At 50.6% G+C, this 21,921-nt stretch overlaps 2 protein-coding genes across 3 annotated transcripts; one reads left to right on the top strand and one right to left on the bottom strand.

Moving 5' to 3' along the window:
* Positions 1 to 4,516: 4,516 nt before the first annotated feature.
* Positions 4,517 to 8,334, bottom strand: Dnajc22 (DnaJ heat shock protein family (Hsp40) member C22). Of its 2 annotated transcripts, XM_077799236.1 has the most exons (4): positions 8,283 to 8,334; positions 7,455 to 7,524; positions 5,459 to 6,408; positions 4,517 to 4,878 (listed from the first exon to the last, which is right to left on the bottom strand). In XM_077799236.1, the coding sequence occupies exons 3-4, from the start codon at positions 6,296 to 6,298 to the stop codon at positions 4,693 to 4,695; spliced, it is 1,026 nt and encodes a 341-aa protein (XP_077655362.1). In that variant the 5' UTR covers positions 6,299 to 6,408; positions 7,455 to 7,524; positions 8,283 to 8,334; the 3' UTR covers positions 4,517 to 4,692. The 2 variants fall into 2 exon arrangements, with proteins under 2 accessions (XP_077655362.1, XP_077655361.1); XM_077799235.1 differs by lacking the exons at positions 7,455 to 7,524; positions 8,283 to 8,334 and adding an exon at positions 7,076 to 7,159.
* Positions 8,335 to 18,157: 9,823 nt separating this feature from the next.
* Positions 18,158 to 21,133, top strand: C1ql4 (complement C1q like 4). Its single transcript, XM_026407102.2, has 2 exons — positions 18,158 to 18,694; positions 20,954 to 21,133. Exons 1-2 carry the CDS (start codon positions 18,158 to 18,160, stop codon positions 21,131 to 21,133), a joined length of 717 nt encoding a protein of 238 aa, XP_026262887.1.
* The last annotated feature ends 788 nt before the right edge of the window (positions 21,134 to 21,921 follow it).

Here is a 21,921-nt window from a genome sequence, read left to right on the forward strand (position 1 = left end):
CCCTTCTTCATAAGGGAGGGGAAAGATGACAATTTGAGGAATAGCAAATGATTTTAGGTGAATAACTGGGCCCAAAGTTCAGACAATAGTTAGTAAATGGCTCTCTTTGGGAATCTTTTTTTTTAATTAATTAATTAATTTTTAAATTTTTTATTTTTTTTATCTCTTTGGGAATCTAATGGGCCTAGGGGACTGACAATAACTTGTGACAAAAATCTATCTGGGTGTGGTTATATTATTTCATCTTCTTCCTTCAAATATAAGTTTATTTAATGAAAACTCAGGGAAGGGACCAAAGATGATTAACTCTTTTCTTCTTTGGTGGGGCAATCTTTGGGCAGATTAATAAGCATCACAAGTAAAGTATCTTCCAGCATTTGCTGTTTTTCAAGGGCCATTAATTTAAAATAATTAGCATTCCAGGGTGCCATATATTGGGATGAATTTCCCTGGGCTCCTTCAAGGACATAATCCTACTTTTTTCATCCCAGTAATAGGGCTCAAACCCAGGGCCTTGAACATGCTAAGCACACGCTCTACCACTGAATGACACCCCTAGTTAAAAAAAAAAAATAACCCAGAGTTAATATCCAGGAAAAAAGTATGAAGCTGGGTGTTGTGGTGCATGCCTATAATCCCAGCAGCTGAGGAGGCAGAAGAAGGAGGAAGATCACAAGTTTAAAGCCAGCCTCACCAACTCAGGGAGACACTATCTCAAAATAAAAAGTAAACAGGACTGGTGATGTGGCTCAGTGGTTAAGCGCCTCCAGTTTCAATCCCAGGTACCAAAAAAGAAAAAAAGTGTGAAGGATGCATATGCACAAAAAAAGATCAAGAAGACTGAAGTAAAGGTACATAATTTTAACATGTCCCTGATCCCCAGTCTTCTTCTGCAAACTAAGACATTGTGGACTTTCTTCCACTTCTGGCCAGTTACATAGAATGAAATAAATTCCTTTTGGGCTGGGAATGTGGCTCAAGCGGTAGCGAGCTCGCCTGGCACGTGTGCGGCCCGGGTTCGATCCTCAGCACCACATACAAACAAAGATGTTGTGTCCGCCGAAAACTAAAAAATAAATATTAAAAATAAATAAATAAATAAATTCCTTTTGAGATATTTAAGCTGCTAATTCCCCCAGGGTTTCCCCATTGTCCCCACAACGACAAATGAGATATAAAATCATTAATGTTTTCATAAGTTCCCACAAAACAAAACAACATCATCTGTTCCTCTTCCAGTATTGTAATACATCATTTATGGTTTGTTTGGTTTTTAAATTTTTTTTTAGTTGTGGGCAGACACAATACTTTTATTTTTATGTGGTGCTGAGGCTTAAACCCAGTGCCTCACGGCTAGGCAAGTGCTCTACCACTGAACTACAACCCCAGCCTCTCATTTATAGGTCTTATAATACTTGATTCAAAATACTGAACAAGGTAGACTTCAATATTTTTTAGTTGTAGATGGATACAGTATCTTAATTTATTTTTATGTGGCACTGAGGATTGAACCCAGTGCCTTGCAGTGCAAGGCAAGCACTCTACCACTGAGCTACAGCCCCAGCCCCTATGAAGTGGAATCCCCTTTCTCCACAGAAAGGCCCTTTTCACCATGGCTGATTTTAGGACTGTCAGCAAAAGAGTCTCTGTGAAAGAGTCCAATGTAGATAAACTTTCTATTTTCATGTTGCCCTGTTTACTTGGCCACTGGCTGAGAAGATACCAGCACTCCAGGTGCTGGACACTCCTTACTAGTTTTTCACAAACATATCCAGTATAGTACTTTGTAGAAATGTGCAAACAAGTCCTTTGGCCTTGAGCTGGGCTTCACAGAGATGTCTACAATTTTAAGATAAGTTACAATTGGGGACGCTGGGGATGTGGCTCAAGCGGTAGCGCTCTTGCCTGGCATGCGTGCGGCCCAGGTTCGATCCTCAGCACCACATACAAATAAAGATGTTGTGTCCGCTGAAAACTAAAAAAAATAAATAAATAAATATTTTTTAAAGAGTTACAATTGGGCTCCATGGTTAACAGCTGACAGGAGAAGGAAAGAAAGAGGAGAAGCTCTCCCCTTCTCAGGTGTTGTCCTTAAAGAGTTGACTTGTTCAGAACAGTGAAAGAAAAAGCTGTTTTTATGTGAACCTTCTGCAGACTGTGAACTTCTGAGCACCTCCCCTTACATGCTGGGTATAAAACTCTGAAACTACCTGAACTCGGGGTGCAGGGGGTTAATTGATTACAGCAAAAGCTGTGCCCTCTGAACCTGGCTGCAGCCAAATAAAACTGTTTCCTGCTATCTTCGGTGCCTTGCCTCATTTGTCCCTACAACACCTAGACTTCAATATTTATATTATCATTCCCCATGTGTTAGTAAGATACATTGCTGTGATCAAAAAACCTGACAAGAATAATCTAGATGGGCTGGAGCTATAGCTCAGTGGCAGAGTGCTTGCCTAGCATGTGTGAGGCACTGGCTTCAATCCTTAGCATCACATAAAAATAAAAAATATATATTTTTTTTAAAAAAAGACTAACACTTCCCCCAAAAAAGAACAACCTAGAGGAGGAAAAATCTTTTTGCACTCACAGTCTCAGAGGTTCAGTCCATGGTTGGCAGACTCCATTGTTCTGGGTCTAAGTGAGACAGAACATCATGGCAGAAGGGCAGGTGAAAGAAAACTCTCAACTCATGGTAACTGGGAAGTGGGGAGAGAGAGAGAGAGAGACAGAGAGACCGAGCGAGAGACAGACAAAGTACCCAGGTAGGAGCCAGGGACAAGATATAATCCCAACTGATATGCCCCCAGTGACCTACTTCCTCCACCCACACTGTACCTACAGTTACCACCCAGTTATCCATTCCAAAAAAAATTTTTAAGTAGGGCACTGTGTATGCTTGCAATACCAGAGGCTTGGGAAGCTGAGACAGGAAGATTGTGAGTTCAAAGCTAACCTCAGCAACTTAGCAAAGCCCTAAGCAATTTAGAGAGACTCTTGTCTCTAAATTAAAAAAAAAAAAAAGCGGTGCGGAGTGGGGGGGGGGGGTAGGGGGGATGGAGGATGCAGCTGGGAGTGTTGGGGATATAGCTCAGTGGTTAAGCGCCCTCTGGGTTCAGTCCAGGGTACCATATACACAAAAAAGAGCAAGTTATCAATAGGCTTTGGAAACCAAATTTTTTTGGTACTGGGGATTGAACTGAGGGGTGCTTTACCACTGAACCACATTCCCAGCCTTTTTATTTTGAGACAGGGTCTCAACAAGTTGCCTAAGGAGGTCTCCAAGTTGCTGAGACTGGCCACTAACTTGCAACTCTCCTGCCTCATCTTCCCAAATCGCTGAGTTTACAGGCATACATCACCATGCCTGGCTTCCATTCAAATTATTAATCCATCAAATGGATTAATCCACTGATTAAATTACAGCTCTCATGATCTAATCATTTCACCTCCAAATTTTTCTGCATTACTTAACATGACCTTTCAGGGGATACTGTCTATCTAAATCATAATACCCCATCAGATTGTAAAGTCCTGGGAACAGAGTGTGTACCTCAAAATCAGACCTCAAGGGGCTGGGGATGTGGCTCAAGCGGTAGTGCGCTCGCCTGGCATGCGTGCGGCCCGGGTTCGATCCTCAGCACCACATACCAACAAAGATGTTGTGTCCGCCGAGAACTAAAAAATAAATATTAAAAATTCTCTCTCTCTCTCTCTCCCTCTCTCTCTCTCTCTCTATCTCTCTCTCTCTCACTCTCTCTTTAAAAAAAAAAAAAAAAAAAAAAAAAAAAAAAAATCAGACCTCAAGAGTTGAGAAGACCTAAGAACTCAGCCAGTCCAACCATTCAGGTAAAGTTTGAGGGATCTCTATAATATTTTTCTAAGCAGAGGAACGGTTTCCCTTCTGCAGCAACTTGTTCCTTTTGGGAAAAGTATAGTTGTAGAAAGTTTTCTGTAAATGGAATTATTTTTTTCAGATTTTGAAATTTAATCTCAGTCTTACTCCTTGGTAATCTACAGATAGATCAAATCCCTATTGTCACAGGACAGTTTAATGAAATATTAGAACTCTTATTATATTTTTCCTTCAACCTTCTTTTTAAAAATTTTTTATTAGTTGTTGATGGACCTTTATTTTATTTACTTATATATAGTGCTGAGAATCGAACCCAGTGCCTCACGCATGTTAGGCAAGCACTCTACCACTGAGTTACAACCCTAGCCCTTCCTTCAATCTTCTAACCCAGTGCTTTTACACATTTTTAAAAAGTCAAATGATTTTCCTCCACTATACATCAATGTACCAGGTGTGGGATAAGGCGGTTGATCCTTTGGAAGGTATTTTATTGTCTTTATAATATGCCTTTCACTCTTTGGTTTTAAGCAAATGTAGTCAAGAATACCATAGCAGCAGTGCATTGTGGCCCAGGCCTGTTCCTGGGTTAAATTCCCAGTACAAAAATAAATAAAGACAATAACCAAGAATGCAGAACATAAATGTATTTTCTACCACAATTGTCCTCAACCCTATAAGATTTCCACATCTTCACTGCAAGTAGACAGTGTTTTTTTTTTTGTTTGTTTGTTTTGTTTTTTTTAACACTGTTGGGATACCTCAGATGGGCAAAAGAAGACTTAGGATAAGCTGCCCCGCTCTGCTGTGAAGACTCCATTCTCCAAGAAAGTTGATTTTCACCTCTGGGTTCCTCTGGGCTTCTTGGGCTGAGTCAGAAATTCATATGCAGCCTGGATCTCCAGGAAATGCCTTTGGGCCTCCTCTCTCTGGTGCTGGTTGTGGTCGGGATGCCAGACCTTCACTAGCTCCCGGTAACTACGATGTATTTCTTCATTTGTTGCCCCATCTGAGAGGCCCAAAACCTTAAGGAAACAGAAGCTGACAAATTAGAATCTCACAATTTGTACATGGGTCTCTCCCTGCTCCTTTGCTAAAGCAGGCTATTAGTACCTCTGGAACAGTTCACCTCAGATTAGAATTCAAGTCTTTTGGGTTGGATTTTGAGCCCTCGCAGCACATAAACAAACCATTGAACAAAAAAGAAAAAAGAAAAAAAGAAAGTAAACCTACTCTGGTTGTGGAGTCAGAATAAACGTTACCTTTGAAGTGGGAGTATAGACTGGGAAGGGGAATGAAAAAAGTTTCTTAGTGCTGTAAATGTTCCATGCCTTGATCTGAGTGGCACATACATAAAAATAGTGTATTTTATATATGTTATACCTCAATAACAAGTAAATATATACACATAAATTTCTTTCACTCACTGCTAGTGTCCTGTACCTTTGCCCAATGTACAGTGTACCAAAGAAGCTAGGACACCTTTCCTGAACCTGGCTATCTGAGATAAGAACAGTACTTCCACGTGGAGGGCACCAGCTCCAACAAGGCTTATCCTAACTCCCAGAGCCACCCAGGTTGGAATGAGAGGGAAGAAAGCCTTACCTGGTAAGCCAGCTGGCGCTTCTCATCCTGAAAACTGTGAACAAACTCATAGAACTTCTCCCACTCCTGGAAGTAGCGGTTGTTGATACCTGGATCCCCAACTAATAGCCACCAGATTTGGTAAGGCAGAAGGAGGACAGACTCTATAAGGCGGCCAAGAAGGGGGAAAAAGCTGAACCAACTTAAGAAGGAGCCAAGTGTTTCTGACACATAACTGAGAGTGGCAGCTGTGTTCCACAGGGTACTGTATGCCAGCGGGCCTGTGAAAGCAAGGTAAGCCAAACCGAGCCGGTAGAGCCGCACACTGAGTGTCTCTGACTCCACTGAAGGTTTATAGCGGCGATGCTTCTGGGCTGTGATGCTGGCAGCCAAGCTGATGGGCAGGATGGCTATGGGGCGGCCATAGAATATAGGGGAAGTAAGAAATGCTGCTCCTAGAGTGTTCTTAAAGTCTGAGGTTTGGTTGCCAATAGTAGCCACCAGCAAGACACCTAAGCCAACTGCCAGTGGGAGGCCCACAATGTAAAAGTTGGCCATGGAAGAAAAGCTAATCAGAGCCACAAGGCCAAAATATATGCCCACTATCATCTGGGCAAAAAAGCGAATGGGACTCAGTGGGGGTATCCCCTCTCTTGAGCTCTGTTTCTGTCCCTGGGCTCTGTTGGCTTGAGCTACAAAGTTTGGGAGATTCCAGAATTCCCAAAGCCAGCCCAGCCCACCTCCCCCCAGGGTAAGCATCCAGAGCAGGGCATGACTGTCCCTTCCCAAGTATAGGTGGTGAAGCCCAGCAGGGCCCCCTACAGCCCAAAGGACATAGGTCACAAGGAGCCCTTTCGCCATCCTCTAGGGCAAGAACAAATCCAGTGGCATTTGATATTGCTCAGAGTGCAGAAATCTCAGGTCTTCTATGGGAATCATGCCCATCATAGCCTCAGAATTATCCTTAGACCCTAAGAAATGGAAAAAAGAATCATAAGACTATATCCAGGTCCCTTTTCTCTTTTCAGTAAAAGTTGAGTCCAGATCTGCCTTAGTATCCCTGAAATGCTAGTTGTCCCAAACCCTTTGTTCAGTACCTCAGTCCTATTCTTTATAACCATGACAACTACAAATTCAAAGGAAAAAAATGTTTTAAGTACTTTCGGTTGAGAAACTGAGAACTCAGGGCAGGAATGAAAAAGCAGAAGCTTAAATTTCAGACCTGGAGAATGACTCACAGCAGAGCAGTATGGATAGAAAGGGCTGAACAGGATGACTTTCCAAAATTGCCACACATTTGTAAAGCCCCTGCCTAACCTTCTCCCTGTTCCCATTCTCAGCCCCAACTTCCACTATGCTCTCAGTCACTTGGCCCAGGTTTCAGCCCCTCTCCAGCCTTCCCATCTCTCCAGGACGTAAAAATTTCCCAAGAACTGGGTCCTGAATTCCCTCCACTTAAACATTCAGAGAAACATTTCGACTTATACCTTAGCACCTCACAACTCAACTACCTCCTTCCAAGGCAGACTTGTCCAAAGCCACCAGGCAAATTTTCAGAATATCAAACCAAATGCCAAAGCTACCTGCCGGTCTGTCACCCCCAGCCAGCACCGCTAGACCCAGGTGGGGCGGCAGTACCTGGCCGAACCGGCTCCCAGACAGCGTCAGATCAGCTATTTTCTTCAACCACAGAATCAAAATGGCCCCTCTCATTCTGCTCCCACTTCCATCCAAGTGGACTTTGTCTCTGACCTCTATGTCACGGAAGTCGGAGGTCTGGGATTAGGCCCCTCCCTAAGGCCGTCCCAACCCCCTCGAAATCACCTGCCCGCCCTACACTCCTATCTTCCACCCTCTCGCTTACACTCAGTCGAAGGTTTCCAGGCTCACCCCGCCTTCTAGGGGTTGGCCCCACGCCCCACCTCAGCTGGAGCGCGCTTCCTGCAGCACCATGCTATGACCGCCAGGTGGCGGTGCCGCTCACGGAAGGGCGGGCCAGGGAGGATTCTAGACTCACCTTGTCGCGAGGCTGGGGTGCAGCAGGCAGCTCAGAGCTCTGGAGCAAGGAGGAGATTCCATCTGTAGTGCTAAAAAACAGGCTTTTGATTGCATCTTCTTATCCTCACAGTGGAAAGTGACCCTTTCCTCACCTCAGGCTGCACACTTCTCTAATCACTCTCTGCTGCCTTTCAAGAACTGCCACCTCCAGTTCCTCTAAGGCAAGAGACAACCACTGATAGGTTGGAAGGAAGGACCCCCTCACACAAAAATTTCTCCCTGCCTTCAGGCCTTCCAGATAGGGGGTTATACGTAAAGGCCTGAGCCTGGGCCTGAACCCGAAAAGCCTCTGGATCCACTGGGAGCCCCGAGGTTACTCTGTCCCGCCAGTTAGATATGGGTGAGGGAGAATCAGGACAAAAATAGAGGGTCAGAAATGCCCCAGCAAGTCAGCAAAGCCACAGCCCAGGACTCAGGGGAAAAGTAATCGGTCTTCCTTCCACCTCTGCTCCTAAATGGAGCTGAAATGACTTCCTTTCAGTGACCCGGGCTCCATTCCTGCGTTAGGAAACCGTGACCTTGACAAATCATGACGCTTCTAGGGCCTCAATTTCTTCCTCTGTTAAAAAAAAAAAAGGAAAAAGAAAAGAAAGAAAGGAAGGAAGGAAGGAAGGAAGGAAAGAAAGAAAAAGAAACTGGGAGAGCTTCAATCTCTAAGATCTCCCAGTTTTGACTCGATGGAGGGCGGGGCCCTGTAAGCCTCACTCGGGTCGCCTCCCAGCTGCAGGCAAAGTGCTGTGTTCCCTCCCACCTGCCTCCCCCCGCCCCTAGTCCTTATAACCTTTACCCGGGGAGACACTATATGGTCCCTCAGGGCTCTTCGAGGGACCTCGACTGGGAGGGACCGAGAAGTGAAGCCCCAGACGCGCGCTGGGGGCGGGGGAGGACTGGACGCTGAATAATGAATGAGACTTAATTGGGCCCGCACTGCGCCGCGGCGCGCTAATCTTGGCAAACAGCGCGGGCGGCAGCGGCAGCCGCTGGACAAACAAACTAGCTCCCGGCGCAGGAAGAGGGGTGGGGACCGTAGCTGCGGAAGGGGGAAGGAAGGGGGAGGCCGCCCAGGCACCCTGGGCGCAGGGCGCAGCTAACTCTGCTGCTCGAGGAACCCAGGAGTGTAGGGCTGCGCTGGCCTCTCGGGGTTGGGGTAGGGGGAACTTGGGGTTCATCTCAGGAAGTGAGGATAGGGGAGGGAGAGAAGCGGATTGTGCTGGGAGAGACTGGGGCCCAAGGGCAATCTGAGAGCGAGAAAAAGATGGAGAAAAGAGTAGAGGGCGGAGGAAAGAGGTTGAAGTGAGCCAGGAAACAGCGCACCGGGGGAGGGGCGGCGGGGGAAGGGAAGCGGGAGATCTGTTACCGAAAGGAAAGGGAAGAGCGATGGAGGAACAAGTGAAGGGAGGTGCGAGGGGCTGAGAGAAGAGGAATTGGAGAAGAGTCAAGGAGAGGGATGGGAGGTGACCAGAATGAGAACGAGGGGGTGGCGGGGCGGGTGAGAGGCGCTTCTGCCTGCGCCTCGCCCCACCGCTCTCCCGCCCTAGCGCTCTCTCCAGCCGCCCGCACTCACTTTGTCACAATTAAGGGGCCGTCACTCGGCCCGGATTGTTTTCCCCAAATTGTTGTTCTATAAACTGGCGCGGGGTGGGAGGTAGGGGGATCTGACAAGCTGAAGCGGGAGGCGAGGGTCTGAGTGGAGGTGGGGGGCGTGGTGGTGTATTTACCAGCAACTGGATCTGGGTTGGCCGGGTGATTAGAGACCCACGAGGGAATTCTGGTTACTACTCTAGCCTCGCCAGTAGTCCCGCTTTCCCCTTCCTGGACCTTCTCGGCTTTGACTGCCTCGATTTCCCCACATAAGGAGACAAGGATTGGAGGTCAGGGGAGAAGGAAGCGTTTCTAGGTGTCGCCTGAACTTCCCTGACAGCCCCATTTTCTCTAACTCTTTGCACCCAGACCTCCCCGGTGATCTAGAACGCTTATTTAACCTGGCCGGTATGCCAGCCTTTCATCCTCACTAGACCTGGGTCGCCTCCTACCGCGCCCATTCCTTTTCGCTCCGGGCCCGTGTCCCTTGGTGTTCCAGGCCACCTTGTGATCCCTTAATTCCGCAAACATCTGTTGCGCACCTACTGAGCACCAAAGCTGAGCCAGCCTCCCCCACCGCCTCTCCCCCGCCACCCGCCCCTTCCTGGTCGGCCCTGCTTGTCGGCTCCTTGACAGCCGCCGCCGAAGCCCGGGCCCCGCGGGAGCGGCCGGAGAGGAGCCGCCGCATGGCTGGCTTCGACACCGGCCTCCCCGGCGGCTCCAGGGGCAACGAAGGGTGGCGGCCGCTGAAGCGAGACCGGTGCCGGCCAGGGGAGTTGGCAGGGCTATGCGGGGGAGGGGATAGGCCCTGGGCGAGCGTCCCTCTGGTTCTTTAAAGCTGTGGTTCTCATTCCGTCACCCTCAGGTCCCGGTCGGGCCCAGACCGCACCTAGCTCCGCGCGCCTGGGACGCGGTAGGCTCCCCGAGCTCCCTCCCCCAGCCCGGGTGATTTACACGCGGGCTCTGCGCAGCGGCCGCTTCCCAATCAGGAATATCGACCCCGGGCGGGGCCCTCAGGCCGCATCGATCCCTCTAAGGCTCGGGATTTAAAAATGTCAAATTTGCCTTTTCCAGGCGGGCGCAGGGGGCGGGGGCCAAGAGGAGGGCAGTTTGGAAGGGGGAACGAACAGCAGGGCATCGACCAGGTGCCTGTGCCCAGAATAAGAAGTGACCTGGCTTGCCCGGGCCCTGACACGGCCTGGCCATCCTTGGGTTCGCAATTGTCTCTGGGGGCAAGAAGGAAGCCCTGCTCCCCCTGTCCAAACCTCAAGGGCCTCACTGTTGCGCTGGGGTAAACCTAGAGGGAGGAGCCCTAAGAGAAACAAAGACACCCGCCCCCCAAATATAGAAAGGCAAATTTGGAAGAAATCCCTTTCAGTGAAAGAAACACGCAGACACAAAGATTGGAGCTGGGGGCAAAGATATCGAGGCTCCAAAGATAACCTAGCCCAAAGGAACAGCAAAGCAAAGGGAAGATGCCTCAAGATCTCACTGAACAAAACAAGGGGATAAAGACCCAGAGTCATCTCAATTCTCTGCTCTGTAGGTCCAGGAGATTCAACACTGGGGAGGTAGAATTGGGAAAGATAATGGAAACAAAGACAGACAAAGAAAGGGAAATATTATGGAAAAGGAATTTTGGAACCAACTAGTAATTAACTGGACCTAAGATCCAAAATGTTTGGGTCTCAGCAGTAGCTACTCCAAGTCCTAAGGAGGGTGTTTTGGAGATTTGAAGGGTCTTCCTCTTCCCTTCCTGAGCATCATACAGATTTCTACTCAACACCCATCTCCTCTTCTCCCACCACCAGCTGGGGGAGACAGGATGGGTTGGAGATCACATCTTATATCAGACTCTATGGGAGTGTGAATACGTGTAGGGCTATGAAGAACTCTGATGGTAATTACTTCTTCTCAGGATTTAGCTACTAGGTCTCCAGACTTTGGGGAAAAAGAACCTACTACTTTCAATGCTTGAGGAAGGTATGTTTGAGGTGGAGATGGTGGAAGGGAGCAGTTGTTCTGACCAGCACTCTCACAGTTAACATATATCACATATCCCTCAGCAGCACACCTCAGCTGTCACCGTGTGCACTGCCATTTCCTCCAGAACTAGAGACAGAACTGACAGCAAGCTTGGGGAGGGGCACACAAGGAGGGGTGGTGGTTCATCCTCAGAAACACGAAGCTCACACCTTCACTGACAAAATCAGGCCAACACATCCCTAGCAATGACATACATAGTCACTGATCCAGATGTGCGATCCATACCTATCCATCCCTGCCACACACACCATTTCTGAGTGTGCAATCACTCACAATTCTCCAAAATCAGTTCAAAACGCCCAATCCTAAGGACCGACGACACCCTTTCTAGACATTTGAGACCTTAAATTGCTTAACCTAGGGAGAGATTTTAGGTCCCCACCCTGCTTCACTAATTCTGCAACCAGTGCCAGCTCCAAAAACTGGGAGGCTGAGTTCAAGGAAGTCAAGTACTAGGGTCAAGGCGAAGAATCGGGAGCAGAGGGAACAGTGGGATTGTTAAATGCTCCCTTACTCCCCCTCCTGCCACTAGTCTCTTTCTTGGCACGTCCATTTGCCTCCCGGGCCGGCCCGCCGCCCGCCTGTCAGTGGAGTAATGAATGCGCGCTCCGGGCCCCAGGCCCCCCTGGAGTCGTTCATCACTGCCAGCACCGCCCACCTCTCTGCCTAGCGCCAGGAGGACTCAGCCGCCCAGGCTGCAAGAGCCCCTCTCCCCCACACCTCGACCACTAATTGTCAGATTGAGATGTTGATTTGTCAACTGGGAGCCAGCGCCAAAGAATCAGCAGTAAAACCTGGACTCCTTGAACTTCCTCTTGAGTCCACTCAGGTTCTCCCGCACTTGGAGCTTTTGTTGATTTGATGTGGATGGGTTAGATTTCACTCAAGAGAGCGGGGCTAAGAAGCGCAGTGTCATTCTATTTCGATAGGAGGCGCATTAGGCTAGGGGCCTGGATTTCTCTAAGAGGGTTTGGTCCTGGGCTTAGCTTCAACTTGTTCGGACTGGAGACCCTAAGGCTTCGTCCCCCTGTCTCCCAGCAGGGGGCGCCCTGGGCCACAATCCTCCTCTCTCCTGCAGTCTGTCTTGGCTTCCCCTCAGGAAGGCCCCAGGCCGTCTGCTCCCAGTCCCTCTTAGGGACGCCTGGGGCCAAAATCCTACTGGCCTCCGCTAGGCGCCTCAGGCCGCAGTCTTAAGCTCTCCCGCAGGAGGCGTACCTTCTGCAGGTCTGAGATCGCCCTGCCCTAGGCACATAGGCTGCAGCCCCAGCCCCGCCCTCTCCCGGTCCCCGGAGCTCCCTGGGCAGCCGACTGAGTGACGGGCGGCCGGTGATTATGCGGAAGGGGGAGCGGGGTGCGCCGCGGGCGGCAGCGCTGACCCTTCACATTTCCGATCCGCCGGGACCCTCATCCATCCGAAGCTGCTCTTTGTCTGGCCGCCTAATTGCCGGCGGACAGGATGGATGGCGGGACCGACAGCCGCGGAATCCCTAATAAAGGCCGCGGCCGCGGGGGAGGGAGTGAAAAGGGAGGGGGAGCAAGTGGGAAGGAATGGAAAGAGATGGGAGGAAGTACCGGGCTGCGGCCGCCGGCTCCGATGCTCTATATGCTGCGTTCACTGAAACCAGGCCCGCCCAAGGTGCGGGACAAGGAGTATGGGGTCAACTCTCTTACGGAAGCAATGGTTGTGGTGCTCGTTAAGTCTGCTGCTTGTCAGAGAAGGGGAAAGAACTAGGGGTCCCAGGCAGAACTAGAGCCTATCTCCCTGAACCCTGCCCTGGAGTCTTCAAGCTTGACTCTACCTTCTGAGTGTCTGGCTCTCACCAATCTGCGTCTCTCCCTTGGCTCTTCGCACCCCATCTCCCTCCTCTCACCTGTCGGTCTCCCAGCGCTGCATCAAATACCCAGGCAGAGACGTGAGGGGTCTGACAGCTGTCTGTGCTGTCAATCGCATTTGATTAACCCGAGACTGGAGTGGGCGAGTGGTGGGGACAAGTGGGGTGCAAAGGGAAGTGGAGAAGGAAGCAAAGACCAGAAGCCACACATAGGTAGGGGTTCAGGACCGCAGAAGGAAGTCAGTAGCACGCTTTGGCCTGATAGACACCTATCTGGGAAGCAATCTCTACCCACTCCCTGGGGTGCTGGGAGTCCAGCCCTGTTGTAACCCTTGGAATCTAAGTCTGCACAGAGCTGCAGAGCAAGGGGCACTGGCCAATGGCACTAGCAATTGCATCTGCCCTCTGTCTCACAGCAAGGTAAGTAGTCTCTATGAGGAGGCAAAGTGTGTGCAGGTCTTGGACCTCCACTGTTTCACCTCGGGGTTGCAGAAGGAGATCCAGTTTCAGGTCTCCCTTTTGCCCTTTAAGCAAATTTTCCTCTAGTTCATTTTTCTGTGTCCTCTCCTTCTCCAGCTGAACAGTTTCAAAATTTAGCCTTCCATTAGACCACAGTTTAGCCCTGTTGTGTGTCAAGAGTTGACAGTGTCAGGGCAGGGGGATATGGGGGACATGCAGAGCCAAGATCCTGCCGGTTGGCCTCACGTATACAGATCTCCCCTGAGATCTTCCTGTCCTACTTCTCTCACCCTTCCATTGCCTCTGGTGCCATTTATTTCTTTTCCAGGGTACTGAAAAGGAAGCCAAAGGATCATAACTCCAATTTTAGGATCTCTTACAGGGTGATACTGGACAAGCCATTTCTCCTTTCTGGGCTCCATCTTCCTCATCGGTAAAATGGGAACAATATATCCATCCCTCAGGGATGCTGTGAAGGTATGAGAACCTTTGTGTTTAAAAGCCCTCAAATACAATAAATACTTAATAATGTTATTTCCCTTTTCATGCAATCCTCTGTCTTCTCAAGTGGACAAAGTTCCATTCTCTTCCTACCCCTGTCTGGTACCAGGTAACCCAGGCTGCTTCTATCTGTATGTGAAATCTGATGTGGAGCTGAAAGCCAGAGTGTGGGAGAGGTTGGGGAAAACCTCTCCAAGATCAGGTCTAAAGGGGAGGAAGAAAAGTGCAAGTGCTTCCTTAGATCTTAAAGGAATTTCAGCCAGATAGTTCCTCTCTTCTTACAGATGAGGACATTGAGGCTTGTGCAAGTGATAGAGGCAGATCACACTGCCAGAATCTCCCCTCCCATGGGCCTTCTATTGCTCACCTGCTCACCCCTTTTTTTTCCCTTGAGGGGGTCTGGGTCAGTGACAAGAAGTGTGAGAGAAGGAAAAAAAGAAAGAATGATTTTAAAAAAAAAAAACACTTCAAGGAGCCAGGACCTTTCCGCTAGACTTCATAAAATTTTAACATAAAAACTTCCGCAGAGTAAAAGGCACATATCACATGCAAATAGTATGCTAATCACATGCTAATCCAAAGTCTGGCCCTCAGAACTCTGACAAACACCTGGCTATCACCCTGGAGAGAATTCTGGAGAGACCTCTGGGTTCCAGGACAGGTAAAGATGCATGCATTCCACTTAAGGTCAGGTAATGAAGTTAAAATTCATTTTAGGATTGTAGAGAAGAGTATCATTTGGGATTAGGGTCAGGGTTAGTGCAAAGTCAAGGGTAGAGGTTAATGCAAGATTTAGAGTGGGCTGTGCTTTCAAGTGGGAGAGCATAGCAGACTGTTAAAGTTGTCTTCTCCTCTCCCCTCTTCCCACCAACACTGCCCCCACCTTCCTGGTTTCTTCTTTGTCCTGCAGCAAACCATTCTCTGCCTACTTCCCATTCCTAAGCACATGAGCTCCCTGGGATCTCCCAGTTTGTCTACCAGAAAATCTTTGGTTAAATTGTCCAGAACTCCAGCCTGGGCCCCAACATTCCCTTTTAGCTTTCAGCCCCAGAGCACCTGCTGGTCTTGGCCATACTCAGGTTCCTCCTTGGACAAATGTGACAGCTGCAGGGGAAGCATTAAGGACCTGGTGAGCTGGCAGCTTCATTCCAGAGCGTGGGGAAAGAGCAACAGAACATGAATAAATTCATGGAGCTGGCCCCTCAGCTCCCTGTGAGCCAAGCCTGCTTCCCCCACCACACACACCCGCTGCCGCCTGCAGCCCTGCTGGTCACCGCAGCTCACAGCCTGGGCTGGGGATAGAAGAGGGGAAGATTTAGAGAGAAGAGGACTGGCACCTGAAAGAGTCTGAGGTGAGGGGTTCATAAGGGGGCACAAGGAGTTGCATAAGTGGGGTGGGAAGCATGTCTGGGCAGACAGGGCCTCTAGCAAGTGGAAAGGAGGTGGGGGTAAGGAGGAAGAAGAGAGGTGGCAGGACTTGGTGTGTATGGGACCTGAGACTCAGGCAGGGGAGAATGGTGTGAGCCCAGGCCTGCTCTCTCTGATCCATCCATCATCCAGCCTGGGGGAGCAGATCTGGAATTAGACATGCACGGGCCTACACAGTCCTCAGCCCCCCCCCCAGGAAGACAAATGGTGACAAAGACCTTGAATAAAATTTGTATTTATGGTTGGAGGGGAAGGCCCTTCCCCCACTGTCAATCCTTTCTCTTCCAATCCTTTCAGCCACATAAGGACCTCCCACCATCCACAACACAGGCCCAGCCTCAGCATCATTATGAGGTGTGTGTGTGTGTGGGGGGCATTCAGGGAAGAATTACAGGAAAGGAGGGATGAAGAAATCACATTCTACATCAACAATTGTACCCTGGTGTGCCTTGTACTCTCCATTTTACACAACACATTCCAGGCATCATTCTCCTGGTTTACCCTACTCTTTAAGAGACCTTTGCCTCTGCAGAACTCTAGGGTCTCCAAACAACCCCACCTTGTCAGGTCTAGAACCCCCTCTCCTAGCTTCTGGCCTGAGGTCTCCAGAGGGGCCAGGCCTAGGAAAGGATACAGCCAATATCTTCCTCTCTGGATCCTGATCTACCCACGCCATTTTTCCCTCTTGGCCATCCTGAAAGCAGACACAGTCACCTCTTAAGGTGCCTAGCATCTAATCTACATTTAAGTTGCATTAATTTGTGTAACCAACCAAACATCCATTATCGGGGTCTAACTTCTCTGGGCTTCCTTGGATAGCAGACATATGGGGAAGGAGGAGGGGGCTGAGACTTCTGGGGCTGGACAACTCTGGGACTAGGGCAGAGGTGGAGTTGAGCTGGGTTGGGCAGGGCAAATGAGATTAGACCTACATTCTGACTTTCTCCCCAGGAGACTCCCTACTCTTCAACCCTGAGATAGGAAAAATGGGGTCCCAAATTTGTGGGGTCCCAAATTTGGGGGCTAAGAGGTGGACAAATACAAATACCTCCCTTCAAACAGCCCTCACACAAACAAACACAAAGACTAGACACAATCCACAATCCCACTCACCCAGGACACACAAGGCCAGGATTCCGTGGCCACCTCCACACTTTCCAGCGCACTGTCACAATGCACAGGCCCAGAGTCTACCACTCGGCTGGCAGAACCGCCCCGCCCCCTCCTCTTCCCTACAGTTGATATGTCACATTGGAGTCCGAACACGGACCTGGGTGTCTCTCTGCAGCGCGCCATTTACATTTCTCTCTGGATCTGTCAACCTGTCTCAGCTCCAGTCTCTCTCTCTCTGTCTCTGTCTCTCCCTCTCCCCCTCTGGAGCTGTCAGTTAGTCTCTTTTCTTTTCGCAGCTTTGTCTCTGTCTCTAGGTCTCTATCTGGTTTTCTTTCTCTTTGATTTCTCCGTCACCTTCTCTGTTTTCTGTCAGTTTCCTGCTCGCTCCTCCAAGCTGGTCTGTTTCTCCCCGCTCTCCCAAAACTCTACTGCGTAGCGCCCCCAAACCCTGGGGTCAGGGTGGGAGTGGTTGGAATTTTGCCTTTTCCAGTTCAAGTCAACAAGTATCTATTGAACCCTTTACCATGTTAACACGCGGTATTTTCTTGAGATCATGGAGGGGTATATGGTGGCAAATTTCTATATTTTCTTGCTTTTCTTGTTTTGATTTTCTTTTGTGGTAATTCCCCTCTCTCCGCCTCTTTTTAGCTCCTCAGTCCACCTCTGTCTTCTCTTGTGTTTCTATCTGGACTCCTTTTTATCCTATCGCTGTTTCTGGCTTTTTCAGGGCTCTGAGAATGCCAAACTCCCTATAGAATGTAAAAGTAAGGATAAGGTCTGTGACCAGGAATCCCTGCGGAACCCTCAAAGCTAGCCAGGAACGTAGGAGAGGGGAAGAGGGGCACCCTGAATGTGTGTGTGTGGGGGGGGTTGTGTGAAGCAGCCCTGCCTGCCCCGCCCCCGCGCTTCCCACTCTGGGCACCAGGGGTCGCTCAGCCTTCGGCCACTTATAGTGGCTCCCGCCGCGCGGCGACTCACACCACCCGCACTGCCGCCGGGGGAAGAAGGGGAGGAAGGTTAGGGACGCAGAGAGGGAGAGCGATTGCAGGAGAGAGACGCCAGGCCAGGGCTCTAGCAAAGGCTGCGGCCGGCCGTGGCTGGAGGAGGAAGGTGGATGAGTGCTTTCCAAGAGGTAGAGCGCAAAACCTAGGAGAAGGTCGCGTCCAGTGGGCGCTACCCGCAGCTCAGATAGAACCCGGGACGTCCGGAGCTCGGGGAGTAGTCCCTGCTCCAGCCAGGAGCGATTCATTCGTATGGGTAGCCTAAGACTTAGACACCGCCATCCGTGAAAAAGCAGCTCTTTGGAGAGCAGGTATCCTAGACCTGTAAGAAACCAGCCGTCCAAGAAGCCGTGGATTCAGGCGTCCCGGATCGTTAAGACTGCACAGGAGGGTAATAGAAAACCACGGGTTCTCAACAGTCTGGAGCTGCCCCTGGCCCACCCTACTGGGAGACCTCCGCTTTGACCGACGGTTTGGGGAACGGCACTGTTGCGGCGGGCGCCCACAGGGGCCGGGGGGCCGGGCGCGACCGTCGGGGGGATACAGACCCAGGCCCGAGCCGGGCCACAGCCTCCTGGGCCCGCGGCGAGCCCCGGGCCTCTGCCGCCATTGCGCCCAAAAGTGAGGAGGATTTGCTGGCCCTGGCCGCGTCGCGGCTGAGCCGCCGCAAGCGGGTGGCAGGCGCGGCCGTCGGGGTGGCCATGGTGCTACTGCTACTGGTGGCCATCCCGCTGCTGGTGCACAGCTCCCGCGGGCCGGCGCACTATGAGATGCTGGGTCGCTGCCGCATGGTGTGTGACCCGCATGGGTCCCGAGGACAGGGATCCGACAGCACTTCTGCTTCTGTGCCACCCTTTCCCCCGGGTGCCAAGGGGGAGGTGGGCCGGCGCGGGAAGGCAGGCTTGCGGGGGCCCCCGGGACCCCCAGGTCCCAGAGGGCCCCCAGGAGAGCCCGGCAGGCCAGGTCCCCCTGGCCCTCCGGGCCCAGGCCCCGGCGGGGCAGTGTCCCCAGCGGGTTACGTGCCTCGAATTGCCTTCTATGCGGGCCTTCGGCGGCCTCATGAGGGTTATGAGGTACTGCGTTTTGACGACGTGGTGACCAACGTGGGCAACGCTTATGAGGCAGCCAGCGGCAAGTTCACCTGTCCCATGCCTGGCGTCTACTTTTTTGCTTACCACGTGCTCATGCGCGGCGGCGACGGCACTAGCATGTGGGCGGATTTGATGAAGAATGGACAGGTGAGATGCCCTTTTCCTACCTAGTGTCATATCTGAGTGGTAGCCTCCTAAATCTCCATTCATTCTTTCCACAACTTAGTTCCTATCCCAGACAGCATCAGGGAATCCAGGAATGCCAGGCTGCCAAGAACTTAACAGGTTCATTTAGCCAAAAAAGGATTGGGGGCCAGAGAAAGAAAATCACCTGCCCAGGGTCTCACAGGGTGTGAGGCATGGTGTTAGAATTAAAACCCAGGTCTCAAAGCTTAATGATTCTGCAGCAGTGACCTCACACTCCAGCTTTAGGCAACCACACCAAGGGTCTTTGGTATCTTACCCTACCATTCAGCCTCTTTTTTAGTCATATCTTGAGCAGCCTTCTCTCTTGAAGGCAGCCTTCCTAGCCTTTGGCTGTTCCAGCCCTGGTAAGGGTGAACTACCTGGAATCTGGCTCTTTGGAATTAGAATGGAATCCATGTCTCAGGGATGGGCAGTTGGCAGCCAGTTCTTGTGGGCCATTCATTTTGAATTTTCAAGGAAGGAAAAGGTGAGAGAGAGAGAGAGGGAGAGAGAGAGAGAGAGAGAGAGAGAGAGAGAGAGAGAGAGAGAGAGAGAGAGAAAGAAAGAGAGAGAAAGAGAGAGAGAGAGAGAGAAACACTTGCTTGCTCACTTGCCAGACAGAGAGTCTGGGGCCAAGCCTAGACTCATTGTTACCCTCAGCTAATATTGAATATCTGCATGTAGAGATGGGACGTGGTCCAACAGTCCAGGGGCCAATTAAGTTGTGGAAGAAAAGATTTGGAGGAGAAAGAAGGCAAGGAATAGGTAGGGAGAAATTAGGCCTTGAACCATGGCCTGATTTGTAGGCCCCAAATCCTCTGTAGCAACCTCTGAGCCTCCATTTTCAGATGCTTGCTGCCCTGTGGTCAGAGTCATTGCCACCTTGTTTAGGGAAAATAGCCTCAAGGACTCAGCTCCAGACACACAAAGGTGGAAAAAGGCCGAAGGCTGAGGTGGAGGAAGCTGCCTGGGTGACATTCAGGCCAAAGGGGAGATTGGGCTGAGTGGTGACCTCTGAATGCTGCAGTGGACGGAGTTAAGTAGGCCTGCTTCTTGGGGCTCAATCTGAGCCTTTGGCTCTGCAAGAATTTAGTGCCCTCCCTGCCCAAGAGGACCCCACTGATAGCAACCTCCCACTCTTGCTTTGGGGTCTCATCCTGCAGGACCTCCCTAGGAACCCAAGGAAAGGGATTTGGAGTGCCTGCGTGTCTGTGTGTGGGAGAGGCAGTATACAGGTGTAAGGAAGTGAGAATGTGTGCATATTTGAGTGTGTTTGTGGGTAGAGAGTATGAAGGTATGAGTAGAGTGATGGTGTCTATCTGCATTTGGCACCAAGTAGGCACGCTTGGTCTATGCCGGAAGCCTAGAAGAAGGCCAAAGGGGCAAGTATGTATTTAGAGTGTGTTGGTTTGGGAGGGGGTGGGAACTGCACGATTCCCACTCTGTATTCCACGGCGCGGGCTCTGCAGCCCTGGGGATGGTAAATAATGATTAGAATAATGATGAATAATTAATAAGTTAATAACCGGCCCGGTGGGACAGAAAAAGGGGGAATGGGGAGGGGGTTGGCTGCTGGAGGTGACTGCCTTGAGGCCATAGGATAGGATAGGCCTCCTGTTCCAGCTGAAGGCGACCCCCCACGTGGGGAAACCAGCTGGCCGCTGCTCCACTGGGAAACCCTGCGCCCCAGAGGCCAGAGCATAGCAGTACATCTTCCCAGGGCCGGCACTCTGTGGCACACTCGGAGACACACCTATTGCCCTAGCACGGAAGCAAACGCAAATTTAGGACTAACAGGAGGTCTGAGCCGGCACAGATCCTTATAAATTATCCAGCAGGTTGATTTTATTTTTTAAGTGAGAATAATAATAGCAACCCCTATTTAACATTTTCTGTATGCAAACCTCTCTTTTGAATAGACTCATGTAACTCATTAAATTCCAAAAACTTCATGAGGTAGGTTCTATTAGTACCCCCACGTTACAGCTCAAATTGAGGCCCAGAGAAGACCTGATGTGTGCCCCTCAGTCACACAGCTAATGAATGACAGAGCCTGAAGAACCAGCCCAGCGATGTCCTACCCTTGTCCTTCCAATACTGACAGCCCACTGCCCTTCAGCGCCTTTCCCAAGCCAAACAGCATCCACTGGGTCTGACCCCTGGACCGCCCCAGCACTGTGCAAAGCTTGACTAGGTGGTTTTCCTCTCTTTTCTGGATAGGTCCGGGCCAGTGCCATTGCTCAGGATGCAGACCAGAACTACGACTATGCCAGCAACAGCGTCATTCTGCACCTGGATGTGGGCGACGAGGTCTTCATCAAACTGGACGGCGGGAAGGTGCATGGCGGCAACACCAACAAATACAGCACCTTCTCAGGCTTCATCATCTACCCGGACTGAGCTGGGCACCATTCCCCCTGCACCCTTGCTCGCTTACCCTTTGGCTCCAGCCCTCACCCACCTCCCGGGGTCCTACCCAAGGCAACACCCTATCATTTGAGAACCGGCCATGGCGGGGTGGAACCTCCTGCTCCTGGAGGCACCCTAAATAGGCTGACTCTTGGGACTTCAGGGTAGGGAGGGGAAGAGGCCGGGCCAGAGGAGGAGCAAAGTGGCTTAGGGAGGGACTATCCCATGCACAGGTGTGCCAGTGAAAGCTGAGAGGTGTTGGCCCTCCCCTCTTTGCCAGTAGCTGGGAGGCAGCCTCACTAGTGAAGCTCAGAAGCCCTGTCAACTTGTTAGGGAAAGACAGAAAAAGGAACCCCTCTAATGAACAGGGTAGAGGCTGGTCCTCGATAATGACAGTTTTCTCTTGCCACGCCATCTCCTCCTCTCTCGTCTCCATTTTCAGGCTCCAGCTTTGGCAGCCTTCCTGTTAACTGGAGGGACCAGTGAATTCTTTCCTCACATTCGAAACTCATTTTGTATAGTCCCCATTACACTCCTCTCTGGGCTAGGCCCTGGGGCTACAGCTGCTGTTGCCTCTTCTAATAAAGTAAGGTTGGGGGATTGTGTGTGGCTGTTTAACTTGGTGCAGAGTGAGGGGAAAGTGGCCCTTCCCCCCGACCCCCCAAGGACTCCCACTCTTCAGTATCAATCTGTCAGGATTAGTTTTTCCTGGCAAGGTCTGCCTATGAGAGACAAAGAAGAAGACAGCTCAAGTTTCTGTTCTGCTGTGAAAAGGAGGA

The sequence above is a fragment of the Urocitellus parryii genome, chromosome 5, assembly GCF_045843805.1.
Source record: "Urocitellus parryii isolate mUroPar1 chromosome 5, mUroPar1.hap1, whole genome shotgun sequence".
Classification (NCBI taxonomy): domain Eukaryota; kingdom Metazoa; phylum Chordata; class Mammalia; order Rodentia; family Sciuridae; genus Urocitellus; species Urocitellus parryii.

What these genes read in the sequence shown, in the direction of transcription:
- Dnajc22 (XM_077799236.1), bottom strand. Translation starts at nt 6,298, where the DNA reads ATGGCGAAAGGGCTCCTTGTGACCTATGTCCTTTGGGCTGTAGGGGGC. An exon ending in AGCGCCAGCTGGCTTACCAG is followed by an intron (nt 4,879 to 5,458) that starts GTAAGGCTTTCT and finishes TGTTTCCTTAAG; the next exon opens with GTTTTGGGCCTCTCAGATGG.
- C1ql4 (XM_026407102.2), top strand. Translation starts at nt 18,158, where the DNA reads ATGGTGCTACTGCTACTGGTGGCCATCCCGCTGCTGGTGCACAGCTCC. An exon ending in ATTTGATGAAGAATGGACAG is followed by an intron (nt 18,695 to 20,953) that starts GTGAGATGCCCT and finishes TTTTCTGGATAG; the next exon opens with GTCCGGGCCAGTGCCATTGC.